General features: G+C 54.0%; 1 protein-coding gene across 7 annotated transcripts in view; it reads right to left on the minus strand.

The window, feature by feature from the left end:
• SCN5A (sodium voltage-gated channel alpha subunit 5) overlaps positions 1–15,612 on the minus strand; it is a 102,493-nt gene that overhangs the window by 59,048 nt on the left and 27,833 nt on the right. For 4 of the 7 annotated variants that reach the window (XM_063703705.1, XM_055381296.2, XM_063703704.1 and 1 more), the window contains exons 5-9: positions 14,569–14,697; positions 7,687–7,778; positions 3,459–3,689; positions 1,866–1,929; positions 367–508 (exon numbers count right to left, since the gene is read on the minus strand). In XM_063703705.1, coding sequence (XP_063559775.1) covers positions 367–508; positions 1,866–1,929; positions 3,459–3,689; positions 7,687–7,778; positions 14,569–14,697 — 658 coding nt within the window. Of the gene's footprint in view, positions 1–366; positions 509–1,865; positions 1,930–3,458; positions 3,690–7,454; positions 7,547–7,686; positions 7,779–14,568; positions 14,698–15,612 lie in introns of all 7 variants that reach the window. The other 3 variants (XM_019024737.4, XM_019024739.4, XM_055381295.2) reach the window with 1 other exon arrangement.

Raw genomic sequence — 15,612 nt, forward strand, 5'->3', positions numbered from 1 at the left:
ACCTGCAGAGGAGAATGACCTGCACACAGCGGGACTGTGTCCCACCCGAGGAGGGAGGCAGAATGTCCCACCCAACTCAGGGCATGCTGTGCCCACAGAGGGAGAATATTCCATCCTACAGGGAGAAAGAGTGTCCCACTCACAGAGCACAGAGCATCCTATACAAAGGGAGTGGTACTTCATCACCAGCAAAAAGAAAGTTTCTTTGCTGCTGATCCCTTCTCCCTCAGAAGCAAGGGTCCTTGTCCCCTGTCCCCTCCAAAGCTCTCACCAGTGGGGAGGCTGCTGGGGCCACTTCTGGCTAGTCACTTGTGTAGCCTGGACCCTGAGCCCACACTTGCTGTCCCTCTGTGGGCACACACACACCTGCTGATAGAGGCGCTCCCAGCAGTCCTGTGTCATCAGGCGGAAGAGTGCAAGAAAGGCCCAGGCAAATGAATCGAAGCTGGTGTAGCCGTGATCAGGGTTTTCGCCTGCCTTTAGGCACCGGTAGCCCTCCGGACATGTCCTGCAGCCACACACAGAAACTTTGTTCCATGCCGTCAGGGGTCTGCTGCCCTTGAGACCCTTGCTGGGCTGGACTTGTCTCCCCGGGCAACCCAGTTTATGCCCCACAGCTCAGTGAAGCTGAGCTTCACAAACCTAGTGCCACGCTGCTGGATCCTGCCTCCGTGACTTTGTTTGTGCTGTGACTCCCACTGGGAAACTATCTTCCTCTTTACTCTACTTATATGTACTCTGCTAGGCCTAAATCAAGCTCCCTTCTGCCCATATAACACACCATCCCCAGCTACTATCAAGTTGCCTCTCCTCACAGAGAGGAAGCACACAAGCCTGGCTCATGTCTCTTCCTCTGCCCATCTACCCCATGAGGAGTTGAGTACAGCATGGGCATGGGGGAGAGCAGGGTTGGGGAGAGCAGTGAGCCTTGGCTGAGCTGAACAGGATGAGCCCAGGGCAAAGGCAGGGCCATGGGGTTGAGAAATGATTCTGGAGGGGATGGGCTGGGGCTTGGCCATGTCAGGAGCTCATTTGCACAACTGTGCACACAGCCACTGGTTCAGTGAGGCAGATTCACAGTTCACAGAGCTGGAGGTGATAGCCTCTCTCCAAAGAGGAAATGCTGGTCTGGAGTCATGTGTGCATGTATGTGTGTATGACACACACATACACACACACACACACACACACACACACACACACACACACACACGAGGGACTTAGCAAGTGGATGGATGCATCCAAGGGACCTCTGTGTCTTGCTAATGCCCCAAGACCCTCCAGACAATCTCTTTGGTGACAGGAAGGAGGCAACAAACTTGGTACTTCTCCTTTGAGGTGGCCCTCTGTGACCCCCTTCTCCAACACTCCATGGCACTGTCACAGTGATCCAGGCCCTGGTGTGCACAGGGCCCTGGAAGCTGCACATGGCTACTGGGCATCTCAAGGAAAGTCCAGGCTGCTGGAGAAACCACATTTGCTCCAAGGGACAGATCAGCAGCAAGGGAGTGAAGACTGGAGCTGGAGGGAGCAGTTCTGGGGAGCTTCTGGAAGGGAATGGAGCTGGGGTGGGCTGGTTGGGGGGCTGTAGAAGGCATCCCAGGCTATCCCTCAGTCCCAGCCCACCTTCAGGGCTCTGTTAGCTCTCCCTGCAGCTCTGTCTCTGACCTTTCTCCAGCAGCTGTCTCCTCTGTGCTGGGGGCAAGGTGGGGAAGCTGGGGAAGGGTCCTGGCAGGTAAGGGAGACAAAAGAAGGCCTCGCTGTCCCTGGGGTCAGGGCATAAATAGAAAATACAGTCAGTTGAGAAAACACCAGGAGACTCCCCTGGCAGGACAAGGAGACCCGGGGTGGTAGGTGCCACATACCCAGCGTCAGAGCTGTTCCCACACAGTAACACGTCGGAGGTGCCGTTCTTGAGCAGGTAATTTTCTGTAAGAGAAACATCATGCTGGTGAGGGGCACTCTGGCCCAAAAGTTTCCGCCCTGCATCCAGGGCTCTGGGGAGGTGGAGACCTCACTAGCGGTCTTCCTTCTTCTCTGCCCCTTCCCTGCCCCTGCCCCTGCCCTCTGCCTGGCCAGGCTTCAGGCAACTCTGGCTGCGCCTCTGGCCTTCCTCCTGTTCCTCTGCAGACATCCTGCTGCCAGTGCCCCCATGCTCTCAGAAGACACGGGAAGCCCTGGGCAGGGCCTCAGCTGTCCCCACAGGAAGCTTCTGCACCCTACCGGAAACCACTCAGGGGGCCCACCAAGGCCAGGAGGCAAGGGTCTGGGCAGTTACGGCTTGGCTGCCGAGTCACTGTGGGGCCTTGGCCGGCTACTGCCCAGCTCTGTACTCACTTCCATCACATAAAATGGTGGAAGTGATGCCTGCAATAGTCACCATGCTAACGCTGTGGTCTGTCCAGATGGGGCTACACCAGACAGGACCGCCCGTCTTGTCCTCTCCTTTCTGTGGCAGTCATCAGTCCCCAACACTCACTATTACCTGGCTTTGTCTTAGGCGACAGTTGTCAAAGCATGGTCCTCGAACCAGCATCATCAGCATCAAGTGGAAACTGCTTAGAAATGCAACTTCCTGACTGCCACCCAGACCTACTGCCTCGGAAACTCTAGGGGTGGGGCCCAGAAGTCTGTTTTCCAGAGCCTTCTAGGTGACTTGGGTGTACATGGAAGTTTTAGAACCGCTGTTATGAGGCCACTGCTGAACTACTCATTGAGTGTCTGTGTTTCGTTTTCCAAAGTGGACTGCTGGTGTATGTAAGAGGCCCTAACTTCAGAATGGCCCTCAGGGTCATTCTGGCCCAGGGTCCTGTGGCCTGGAATCTGGCCTTGCAGCAGCATGTACCTCCGAAACAGACCAATGGCTCTAGTCAAGAGTGGTGCTGGCCATCAGCCTGGAGAATGGAAGTGTGAGCCACGGGGCAGTGAAACAACAGAGGGGCTCGCACAACTTGGCACAATCATTGGGCTTGTTCCAACCCTCTTGCAGGGTTCTGGGGTACACGTATATGGAATGAGCATCCTGGCAAGGAACCCTGATGTCAACTGGGAAATCTCCACGCCAGCTAGGTGGGGCTTCACTCTGAAGCCTCATCAACTACGCTGGCTCCATGTCCACCCCTTTCCTAAGCTGACACTCTGTGGGCAGGCTGGTCACCTTGCCATTGCAACACTCTAGGTTCAGTCCCATCTCCAAATGCCGCAGCTGCTGTTCACCCAACTGGCCCTCTATCTAACTCCATACTTTCCACTCCTCAAGCATTGCCTCCCCGTCTAGCCTGGGAAGTCACAAGGCAGGCCCTAAGTCTGCTACCCGTCTGTCCTCTGTCTGGGTCTCTGGGGGATCAGGCAGGGCTTGAACAGCCCTGGAGGCCTGCCCTCTGGTGACGCCTGTGTGGGAGGTGACCCCGGTCTGCTGGTCTCGCAAAGCCTTCCCCAGCTGCAGAGCAAGTTCGCACCTGGATCACTGAGGTAAAGGTCCAGGGATTCCCAGACCAAGCCGTCGGCCTCCACGGAGCCGTTGGTGCCGTTGAGCGCCGTGAAGTTGCGCACGCACTTGTGCCTTAGGTTGCCCATGAAGAGCTGCAGGCCGATGAGGGCAAAGACGCTGAGGCAGAAGACTGTGAGGACCATCACATCAGCCAGCTTCTTCACAGACTGGATCAGGGCCCCCACGATGGTCTTCAGCCCTGGGGAAGGCAAGAACAAGCACGGGGTCACCCAGGGGCACCGAGCTCTGTGCTCCACTGGTGAGGGGCTGGGCCTGAGTTGAGCTGGGGTGGGGCCAGAGTAGGCAACCAGAGGTGGGGACAGAATAAGGGAGGCTTCTCCTGGGCTTTGAGACCCAAGCCCCACTTTCCTTACAGCTGAGATTCTGTCCTGATTTCCCTGGGCAGGAGTCTAGGCTGGCTTTGTAGTTTCAGAGGGAGCCTGCTCCTCTTTGCTCTCCACCAGCCAAATATATGGCATGGGTGTGGAAAGTGCTGCTTTCTTGAGAAAACACATACTCAGAGCATGACCCCCTTTGGCTGGTCTGAAGGTGTGCTAGGCCTACCCCTTTTAATGTAGTCCATGGAAAAGGAGATGGAGGCAATTGAGGGGCCTCAGCCTTGATCTTGAGATGGGGAGAAATAGAGCCATTCCTGCTGGGGGTCCCCCTGCCCCACTGCTGGGGCTGGCTCTATTTGATGTACAGGGAGTGTGGATTGGTTGGAGGAAACCAGGGGCCCAGGGTCTGGTCGGGTAGCGGCTGAGGGCTGTGGTCAGGTGTGTGGTGGGGGCTGTGGGTGACGGTCTGGCGGGGTCATGGTGGGTGATGTCTAAGGGGCCTGCGCTGGCTCAGGCCCACCTTTAGGGAAGGTTCAGGAACAGGACTGACCTGCATTGCATCTTCTCACTTGCCCTGTCCCTCTAGAACCTCCCCACACCCCCATCCATCCCATTCCCCATAGCTGAGAGGCTGTGTTCTGTTAGTTGCACAGCCTAGCTCCCTGCAGAAGCCAGCACCACACAGCGGAATGACAGAAAAGCATGTGTAGACACCAGTCTGGCCCTTAGCGACTGTCCTAGGACAAGTGCAAGCAGCGCATGGGGAATGAGGAGGCTCCTCTGCCAGCGGCAGGGCCCTGCCCCTCATGTCCCTGTCCCAAGCGGCCAGATCTCAGATTAAGCTCCATCCATCCACTGTCCAGCCGGTTAATGTGTTAGGAGCACCTGTGGCTTCTGTGCCTGCTGCTGCTGGGCCTGTGACCCACAGGCAGGGAGGCCATGGTGAGCAAACACAAGATGGGGAGAGGATGACCTCCCCATGGTGCCACTGACATTGCTGCCCACCCAGGGCTCAGAGGCACTCAGCCTTCCTTGTGGAAATCGTTCCTGGCAGATGTTGGCAACTGCCTGGGCAGTGGGTGGACCTCACAGGTCTGGGTCCAGAGTAGTGGCGGTGGTGAGATTCACAAGCTCTTCATGGTCCAGAGCTCCTCATCTGTAACAGAGCTTCCTGTACCCTTTGGTGGGTTTACTGGGCTGGAGACCTGCATGTCTCGAAGGGAACAAAGTGAAGACTGATGGACAGCAGCTCGAATACCCAAACTGGTCTCTGCCTCAATTGTTAGGCTAAAGTCTCTTTGGCCTGAAGTATCCCACTCAAGGCCAGCAAAGCACCTCCTGACCTGGTCTGTGGAGATAGTGGCCAAGGGTAACTCACCCCTTTGAACATTTCTCATGCTGATGATAGATTTCACTTCTGGCAAGAATGGTTGCAACGAAACTGCAGGATTCTTTCTGAAAAGACCCAGGAAGGGATTGGCCCCAGGAGATCAACTGGGAAATCCTCCTGCCACTGAATTAACAGGCTGGGTGGAAGAGCCCTTGGAAATCACCAATTCTGATTTCACTCTCATTTTATGGAAAAGCGACTGAGTCTAGAGAGGACTGGGGCTATTTCAGACTCAGCTCAGAGGACACCTCCTCCCGAGGGCCTTCCATAATGCCGACCATGGCATTTTTCTATTGGCCGCTTTCAGAGCCTGCTGGCTCACTAGGTTGCTGGCAGCTGCGAAGAGGTCCCATGGAGCTAGGCTGAGATTGGTGGGCTTCCTCCTTTTCCCCAGGACCGAGAAATATTTCCCTTTGTAAATCTTTCTTATAAAACACACCAGGAATATGCCTTAAGTCCTGTGGTTAGTGTGTTTGTCTACTTTGGTGGGGTGTGTGCCTGTGAGGCTGTCCCCGGGGCCCTAGAGGACAGACCATGTGGTTTCTGAGTCAATGTGTGCCAAGGCCCATGATGTCTGTCTCAATGCAGGTGGCTCCATGGGACTGAGCGGGAGCAGACTGCCTCCTTGCTACTGGCCCTTGGCAGGGGTCTGGGCCACTTGTGGGAGCTCTGGGGGAGATGCGGCCCTTATGAACATACTATAGTGGGTTTAGAGGCCAGAAAGCTCAATGTGAACATAGCATAACTGGGGGCTGCTCTGGCAAGATAACTAGCCCTACCAGGGGGAATCCAGATTCCTTATTGGAGCTTAGAGCAGGGCTTCTGACTCCTTGGGGGCGACAATAGCTCAATGCAGGCCTGGGAGCCACCAGGTTCCACATCAGGAGTGGATGTAGCCATCTGGTTCAACCGATCCTCCCGTCAGCTCTCACACCTCCCTAGAATGATGGCATGCAACCTATCTCCAGCTGCCTTATTTATTATTACTATTTTTTGAGACAGAGTCTCACTCAGTTGCCCACGCTGGAGTGCAGCGTGATCTCGGCTCACTGCAACCTCCACCTCCCAGGCTAAAGCGATTCTCCTGCCTCAGTCTCCCAAGTAGCTGGGATTACATGCGTGCACCACCATGCCCAACTAATTTTTATATTTTTAGTAGAGATGGGGTTTCACCATGTTGGCCAGGCTAGTCTTGAACTCCTGACCTCAAGTGATCCACCTGTCTCAGCCTCCCAAAGTGCTGGGATTACAGATGTGAGCCACTGTGCCCTGCTGGGCTGTCTTTTTAAAAGAGGTGCCTTACCCAGTTCTAAGTGTGGCTGCTTTCGGAAAAGACTTATGGAAGGAACCTCTGGGCACTGACCCTCCAGAGCAAGTTCCTCCAAACAGGAGGAGCTTTGAGTCTGGGGAGAGGGAATACAAACTTAGGATAGGAATGTCTCCTGGGTGGAACTCAGCTTCAGCAACGGCCCATCACACAACCAGGCTCAGAAATCACAAGTCTTTTCAGAGTTTTCCTGGATGGATGGGTGGGATGGTTTCTAGAGACGTTATCTGGGCCTAGATTTCCCAGATGCAATTGCCAACATCTGTCAAGGAGAATTTCTTCCTGAGGCTACCATGCATGGTTTGCTAAACCTCTACCGCACCATGCAGCGAGGGCTGTTAGACACCAAGGCCCGATGATGCCTGTCCACAGATTACGCTTTGTTTCACAAAATGGGGCTGGGGCTCTGGCCCTACTTCTATCACCAGATGGGGCACAAGGCGGGCCGAGGCACTCAGTCATGAAAGACCGTGCTGGAGTTTTCCTCTTTCATTCCGGGTGTGTGTGGGGGTTCCCACTTCTTTTGGTTTCCTCATCAGAATCTGACATTTCAGGCTGAAGCAATTCATGTAAAACTTTTAGCTATTCAAATAGCTGAGTGTGGTTTGGAAAAGCAGTCCACTATCTTGGAAAAAATTTAGGTTCAATGTAGGCCCCACCGTGGGGTGCTCTGTGCCCCCTGGTGTCTATGAGAGTGGGCTTTGCTGGGGTGGGCAGCCTGAAGCCCATTCTGAGGCTGCAGGGGGACAGGCATGTCCACTGCCAATAGCCCCTGGCACCTGAGCCCTGGGAAAGGTATTCTGGTGACAGGCACATTCGAAGGGCCTTCTGGAGGGTTGCCTTGGCTCCCAGGTGGCTGGAAAGGCCCAGGCGTATCCCTCTAGCCTTGGTGTTTAACCTGATTTTCACCTGAAATGACTGATATAGTTTTCAGGGCCCGGAGGACTCGGAAGGTGCGTAAGGCTGAGACATTGCCCAGGTCCACAAATTCAGTTGTGTATCTGTAACAAGGGAAATTCACACACGAGACAATGACAACACGCCAGTAGGAGACACACAGTCAGAGGAGGAAAGGGGATGGGGAAGACAGAGAGAGAGTCACTTGTAGCTGAGATCTGAGAGGCAAACCCGGGCATCTTACCTGGGATAACTGAAATAGTTTTTAGAGCTCTCAGGACTCTGAAAGTTCGAAGAGCCGACAAATTGCCTAGTTTTATATTTTCTGATACATACCTGCAGAATCAAACCACAGTTATTGGGAATTACAAAGCAGAACCGCCGCCTGCCCTCCCCGACCAGCCCTCTCCCTTGGCCCCCTCCCACGGGGGTGGGGGCAGTGCTGTGGATAGCCCAGGGCCTCCCTCAGGTTTTCTTCTGGATTTCAACCCTCCTAACATAGGACTTCGGCTTGAGTGCCGTAAGTATGTCCACACAGCAAGCTTCCCGGTGGCTCTCTTGGTGATGGTGCTAAGGATAACCGGTGCTAGAAGGCAACCACTCTGTCACTCTCGCCACACCACTGGGACCCATGACATGAAACCACATGTGGGGTCTGGGGCTGGGGACACATCAGAGTGAAGAGGGAAGCCTGTTTTCCAGGAGGCTCAGGTCAGGTGATACAGGAAGCAAGTGCGTTTCTGGTCCTAGTTTTGGTTCGCATCTTCTGTGATCTGTTGATCAGCTTGTGCCTGGCTCAGAAGTCCTTGAAGTCACGAGGTGGAGGTGGCCTGAATACTCACTGGAAAAAACAGAGTTCCCAAGACAGAGGCACTGGAAGATGGGAAGAGAGGTTGCCTGAATATCTGTTCTTCCAACTACTCACAGGCAAGGAACAACCCAAGAAGAGAAAAGGGCAGGATGAGGGGCTCCAAGGCAGTGGAGCGCCTTCCCAAGTCCACCGGTCCCACCCCCAGACCCTTGGTATCTTCCAGGGATGGCCCTGGGTCTCCACCGGAGGAGTGGCCTCCAGAAGCGAGATGCCCTTCCTGGGGTCTGTCCTGCTTGGGTCCGAGTGAGGATCAGCAGGGCGAGTGGCTGTGGGCCCCCTCCTGGAACTTGGACAGTTGCCCATCTGTGGCCTCCACAGGGACAGGAGTAAGAAGGTGGTCTCTGGGGGGCAGGGACCAAGCAGAGCATGAGGACATGCAGTATATGGGCCACATGACCACGAGGACCACAGACAGTGTGTGACCAAGGCCATCAGGACAGTGGCAAGTGACTTGTGACATTTAATCAAAGGCTTTGCATCCAGGGTGTGTGACATTTAACCGAAGGTGTCTGGTATTTAACAAAGGACATTGGACTTGGGATGTCTGATGTTTAACCAAGTGCGTCTGACGCAGGTGTCTGAGTGATGTCAGACACAGGACGTCAGCCCTGTGGCTCTGGGTGAGTGCAAGGGTGGGCTGGCACTGTTGCCAGACTCACTCTGCTGGGCGGTCTGGACCTCCAGGCCCTTTCAGTCTGCTCCCAGCTTCTCAATTCCCCTTCAGGCTTTGAATATCTACAGGAAAGAACTTGGCCAGCTGAGTCAAGGGGCTTAATGCTCTGGGGTCCACAGGTCTGGCTCTAATTGACACTGGGCTGACACCAGCTTTCTCTATGTCCACTGGAGGAGACCCTCCATCTTCACATGGCCCTATGCACCATGCTGATCTCTCCTTACTCACAAAGCCCTACACAGATGGGACGTCAGCAGACACACTGCCAGAGCTTGCTTTCCTCTGATGACACCAGTCCCTTTCTGTGGTGTGGCTTCCATTCCGTCTCCTGTATTCACTTCAGCATGTACATCTTTCTCCAGCATGGCAGTCAGATGCAGTCCCATCATCTGCTGGGGAGCAGAGGTCACCGTGCTTGTTCTGGCTCATATACACCTGTTAATTTGATCCAAGTTCCCTCTCAACTTCTGAGAGCTATTCCATTCTCCACGACAGCTCAGACTCTCAGGGCTCTGTCCAACATTCTTCTCTCGGTCTCTCTCCAGACATGGTGCTGCCACAGGACTTTCTGGCTGAGCCTGGGATATTGCTGACCTTGCCATCCCATGGAAACATGGCTTTGGCCTGCTGGAGGCTCTGGGCCCCTTTTCTGGCTGCCGTTCTACCGGGTGTGGCTAAGGACAGCAGCTCCCCTTGCCTAGGATACTGGTTTCAAGGCTGTCTCTTCTAGTTACAGGGAGTGAGTGGAATACTGTGCAGGTTAGAGAGGGAACCAACCGTCCTTGCTTCAACAGTCCTTGCTTCCCTCCTGTCCCTTACAGACCCAGTCTGTCCCCTGGTGTCTCCATTGAAAACTCTGCCTATCTCTAGCTTATATTCTGCCTGTCTTTGCTTGTCCCAGGGTGGAACCTGCCCCCAGCACAGTGTCCCCAGCACAGACAGTGCTTGGCCTCCATTCATTGTCTGCCTTCTAGGCAGCTGGTGTCCCAAGGTGACAAGGACAGCTTAGTGACAGAATAAGGGAGGACCATATCTGTGCTCCTGGCAGGCTTGCAAAGCCAGCTGAGTGGCTGGAAATAGGAGTGCAGCTGGTGGCCGTGTGTCTGTCTGGGAGAGCAATCATGACTTAGAGGAAGTCTTAACAGAGGACTTACAGGGTAAGGGTGTGGAATGTCTGGGACCATGTTGGTGACTTGGTGGGCTACTGCCTCTTTTATTCTACCCAGATCCCCACTGAGGCCTCTTTTGGGTCCTCTGAGTGTGGCAGGGCTGGAGGAATGCTTGGTACGACACAGGGCCAGTTGCAGAGGTGGCAAGTATGGGGTCACGTGAGGGGTCAGAGTTTTGCCCCTCTCAGGCTGGCAAAACCCTCCTCCAAGCCAGTCTGCTCCTTCAGTGATGGCTAAGCTGCTGGCCAGAGGCAGACAGCTGGACAGCAGACAGGAGCAGAAAGAGCAAAGGGTGGTGGGTGAGAATCCTATCCCATCACCAGCCCCAGTGCAGGGAAGCCTTCTTCCTGCCCCTCCCTTATCTTGAGATGGTGAAGCCCACGCCGTTAGTGACTGCAGGAATTGCCACCCTCCTCTCTGCCCTTCCTCCCTTCCCCTCCAGGTTTGGTTTCCATAACAACCCCAGAAGGTGGGAGGCTATGCTAACTAGCAGGTAATGCCCTTCTGTGAGTGGGGCCACAGGAAGAGCTCTGGCTGGAGGGCTGCAAGCTGAGCCTGGCAGGCTTCCCAGCACCCTGCCCCAGACCCTCCCACAGCCTCTAAATCAGTGGGGTGGAGGATCACCCCAGCAGAAACATCAGACTCGGGGTGCCTCTCCCATCCATCCCATGGTTAGGAGTTGGGAGACTTGGTTTTAGTCTCAGCATTGCTTCTGATTCAGTCTATAACTTTGGGCAAGTGCTAGGTTCTCTGTGAGACTCACTTTCTCCATCTGTGTAATGGAGGTCAGATGGAGGATTTCACTGAATGGAATGTTTCCCTTCACTCAAATCTCCTTTGATCATCCTAGAGTCCCTTGTTACTGAACCATTGCATCTCTAAGAGAATGCATTTCAAAGCCAGAATCCCTGTCAATCAAAGCTGCCAGGCCAGGCCAGCCAAGGGCCCACAGCTGATGTCCCAATGGGTCACACAGCCCTACGGGAAGTAGATGTGCCATTTCTGTGAGATGCTTGGAAACGTGGAGAGTGCCTGAGCTTCTGAGACCGAGTTCTGCCTTGTCAGCCTTGGCCCTGGCACACAGCAAAGGCAAGCAGGTTTCGGTGAGGAAGGCACACCTGCTTTGTGACTCCCAGTGAAAGAAGCGGTTTGGGAATGAAACCAGGATTCTCCCAGGAGACAGGGCAGGAGGACTTGTTAAGGGTCTGAGGTCGCTCAGAGCATCTCCCAGAGACACAGCCTGAGCCAAAGCTTGGCCCAGGGCAATGACTTTTCCTGGGATCTGGGGCTGCCTCTGTGGTGATACTGTCTTGCCCAGGCTCCAGGTTGGGGAGCTAGGAAAGGCTCGGGCAGACGGTGTATCCTCTCCTGCCCGAAGCCACCTTCCTTCCTGTGACACCCAGCCTCAGGACACCGTGGATTACTGCTTCCCACCCACAGGGCACCCCAGGGCCCAGCCTGGCAACCCTACTCCGTTCCCAAGTCAGTGCAACCTCCTCGGCTCTGACATGAAAAGTTCTCCCTCTCTCTGAAACCTCAGATGTGCCCCCCCACTCTGTTCTCAGCTGATGATCAAGCTTCTTATTTCACTGAGAAAATAGAAGCAATCAGAAGAGAAATTCCTTTCCTTTCATCATCAACTCTATCAATCTTCTACCTCCATCTCCACCTGAAATTCAGCCTTCCCCACTCTTCAGGTCGATGCTCCCCCTTGGCACTGCATTCCCACCCTCTTGGGCCAGCTCACGGGCTTTGCTCCTGCAATCCCCTTGCTCATCCACATCATCTAGCATTCTCTCTCTACTGGATCATTTTCACCAGCCTGCAAAGATACCCCCCTTCTTTGAAAGCCCTCCCTTGATTGACCCACATTCCGCACTGACCACTACACCATTTTCAGTTCCATTTTATAGCAAGCCCCACAAAATAGATGTCTGTACTTGCCACACCTCCTCTCTTCCCACTCTCTCTTGAACCCTCCTTAACCAAGTGCATGTCCTTTTCCTCCACTGGAACCTCTCTTGTCAAGGGCACCAGTGACCTTCCCCCTCTGTCAAATCCAATAGTCCATTCTTAGTCGTCACCTTCCCCAACCTCCCGGTGGCGGGTTTCCAGTGGAATCACATTCCTTCCCAGACACTGCTCTCTCCTGATTTGCCTCTGCCCTCCAGCCTTCTCTCTTGGCCTCCAGATGAGATGTTGGGGCATCCCACAGTACATTCAGGCTACAGGCTACACTCATGCCTAGGTGATCTCATCTGGTCTCCTGGCTTTAAATACCATCTGTATCCCCATAGCTTCTAAATTTATACTTCCACCTTGGAGCTCTTTCTTGAACCCTAGACTGGAATATCCAGTTGCCTACTCAATATCTCACCCTGGGTGCTTTCAAATGTCATACATCCCAAACTGGACTTTTGATTTTCTTCCTACTTCAGCCAGTGTCACTCTCTCCAATTTTCCATTTCAACCAATGGGAACACCGTCCACCTAGCAGCTGCTCAAACCAAAAACCACCTTGGGGGGCCTCCTGTCAGCCCTACCTGCAAAGTATGTCCAGAATCTGACCAGGTGCTCCCCTTCTCCACTTGGTCCTTGGTTCCAGACACTATCTTCTGTCTCCTGGCTGCCAAGACATAGCCTCCTAACTACTCCGTCTGTCTCTACCTTCTCCAGTCTGTGGTCCACACCATAGCCAGGGGAGTCTCTACAGAATGTAAAGCGGGTCACAGCTCTGCCTGTTCTTACACCCCGGTGACTCCCATCACACCTGGCTTTTACCATGATCTGTCCTCCATCCCACTACTCTGCAACTTCATCTCCCACCACTCTTTCCTTGCTCGCTCAACTCCACCCAGGCCTAAATCCATACTGGGTTTGGGGCAAGTAAGTGGTATTGTCTCTCAGAGCCAGTTTTCCCACTTGTAAAATGGAGGGCTAGAGTTGGCTTACAAATAGTGTACCCAGAAACAGAGATTCTGATGCATTTTCCCACTACCAGGTTCTCCGTCTATACCCCATTCACCAGGGTATAGTTTCCCTCTTTGTCCTCTCTCCCTGACAGCATGGCTGAGCTCAGGGCTGCTCATGTCTGGGGTTAAAGCCTGTCTTCAATAGGTAGATTCAGGGATTCCAAGCATCCTAGAAAGTGAGAGCTGAATTGAGCTTCTGATATCACAGCACACAACACTATCCTTTCACATGTCGGGAAACTGAGGGTTTGCAAGGGCAGGGGGTATGAGCCTCACCAGCTCTGCTCCTTGCTGAGATGCAGTGCTCAGCCCTGCACACACTAGGTCCTCTGCTTCAGAAAGGCCTTTTTCTTTTTTCTTTTTTTTGAGGCAGTCTTGCTCTGTTGCCCAGGCTGGAGTGCAGTGATGTGATCACAGCTCACTGCAGCCTTGACTTCATGGGTTCAAGTGATCCTCCCAAGTAGCTGAGACTGCAGGTGTGTGCCACCACACCCAGCTAATTCTTGTGTTTTTCATAAACATGGGGTCTTGCTATGTTGCCCAGGCTAGTCTTGAACTCTTGAGCTCAAGCAATCTGCTCACCTTGGCCTCCCAAAGTGTTGGAATTACAGGTGTGAGCCACCGCACTCAGCCTTCAAAACACCTTTGATGGTTGAGCCTCTGATCACGACTTCTGCAGATGTCCCATCAGAAAACAGCATCTGTTCACTGATACTTCCAGGGTGGAGTGCAGCCTCAACACTGACCCCTCAGCAAGGGTTTCTCCTGTAGGCAAAGAGGCGGGGCCTCAGCCTGGGCTGCAGCAGGCCTGGGGGCACGTTCACTTTCTGGCAGGCTCCCTGTGTGTCCTCGGCATCAGTTTTCTCACCCATAAAATGGGCTAAGCCATCCCCACGTAGCCTACTTCTCTGGCTGGTGTGAGGATCCACTGTATTGTGTCAGTGGCTGGGTGCTTCAAAATGTGCCAAACATTGAGCCTCTGGATGGAGCAAGCTGATGTGCTGGTGCGACTGGTGTGAGTTCCTGGGGATGCTTAGTCACTTCTCCAGGCTTCTTCTCTTGGCTGCAATTTCATTCTTAATCATCTTGGAATCCAGGTCACCATTTGCAGTGGGCCAGGGGTTGAAATATTGGTTTCTCTTGGTGGAAAGGGCAGAGGATACTAAACCAGAATCTTAATGATGTCCCTGGAGACCAGGGCTGCCGTGGAGCCCCAGGTGAGCCAGTAGGCCTGACCACCAAGGCCTGCCTGAGCTGTCTCTCCCCACCAGGATGAGCTCAGGGCCTCCACCCTACCTTCCTCCAGCCTGTGTGCAGAGCTGCATGTGGACTGCAGGGAGGAAGCCAGAAAGAGAGGGGTGGTCTGGGGCCTGGGGTGGTGCACACCCCACCCCAGTGTGGCCTGCAAGGCATAGCACAGCATAGCAAATGAGATACTTACGCCATGATAATCACACTAAAGTCCAGCCAGTTCCATGGGTCCCGAAGGAAAGTGAACGCGTGCAGGCAGAAGCCTCGAGCCAGAATCTTGACCAGAGACTCAAAGGTGTAAATGGCGGTGAAGGTGTACCTGGGCAGGAGAGGCCGGTGGGGTTTCTTAGGGAGGCCTGAGCAGGTCAGGTTCTCCAGGTTCCCTACATGGTGTGAGCCCCACAAAGCTCCCTTCAACAGAGGCCATCAAACGGGGCTCTCTGCAATGCCCCCATGGCAGAGCTGGAGTTGGGGATGGAACTTTGCTCTAAACATCTGGCTAACGAATCCATCGTCCAATTTGTTTATTCCATATTATCGTGTAACTGCCATGTGTCCATCTGAACTCTCTGTATTCTCTCTCAGTTGTCTTGGTGGAAGAAGACCTCCTCCCAATCTCCTCACCCCAGCCCTGGGGGGCTGTGCATGCAACAGGCATACAGTGGCCACAGGGTCTGTGCTATAGGACAGTGTACATGGACCCTCACCCCTGTTTGTGGGTCCTCAGCAGCTAGCAATGGGCCCAGTCAATCCTCAGCTGCTTACAGGGTGGGTGGGTCCAGCTGTCCACCTTGGGCTTGAAGGGGTGTTGATATTATAATGCATGGGGCTGATGGGAGTCGGGGTGCTGTTCTCTCTGCCTAGGGCAGCCTGAGGAATCCAAAATGCCTGGATGCTGGGACTGAGGCCCCCAGGGCTGGAGCGGGAGAGGACCGCATCCCAGGATTCAGAGCAGCTGCACGTACTAGCTGAGAGCACTGCTAGGTTCTGTGTGAACATGGAGAACAACTAGGCAGACTGCTTTGGGAAGAGAGCTGCCCCAACATTCTGTTGGTCTCCTGAAAACTGCAGCCAAATGCAGTAAGGGCTTATCAAGTCTGCTTAGAACCTCCAGGTAAGGTACTTTTGTTTGGGAAGAAAAGAACCAGAAGCAGTTTCTGGAACTGTGCAAATGGTTATAGGAGGCAGGACTTGGGAAAAAAAAAGGCAGCAGAGTGTGTTACTGAAGTGGGGA

This window comes from Gorilla gorilla, chromosome 2 (assembly GCF_029281585.2).
Source record: "Gorilla gorilla gorilla isolate KB3781 chromosome 2, NHGRI_mGorGor1-v2.1_pri, whole genome shotgun sequence".
In the NCBI taxonomy this organism is placed as follows: domain Eukaryota; kingdom Metazoa; phylum Chordata; class Mammalia; order Primates; family Hominidae; genus Gorilla; species Gorilla gorilla.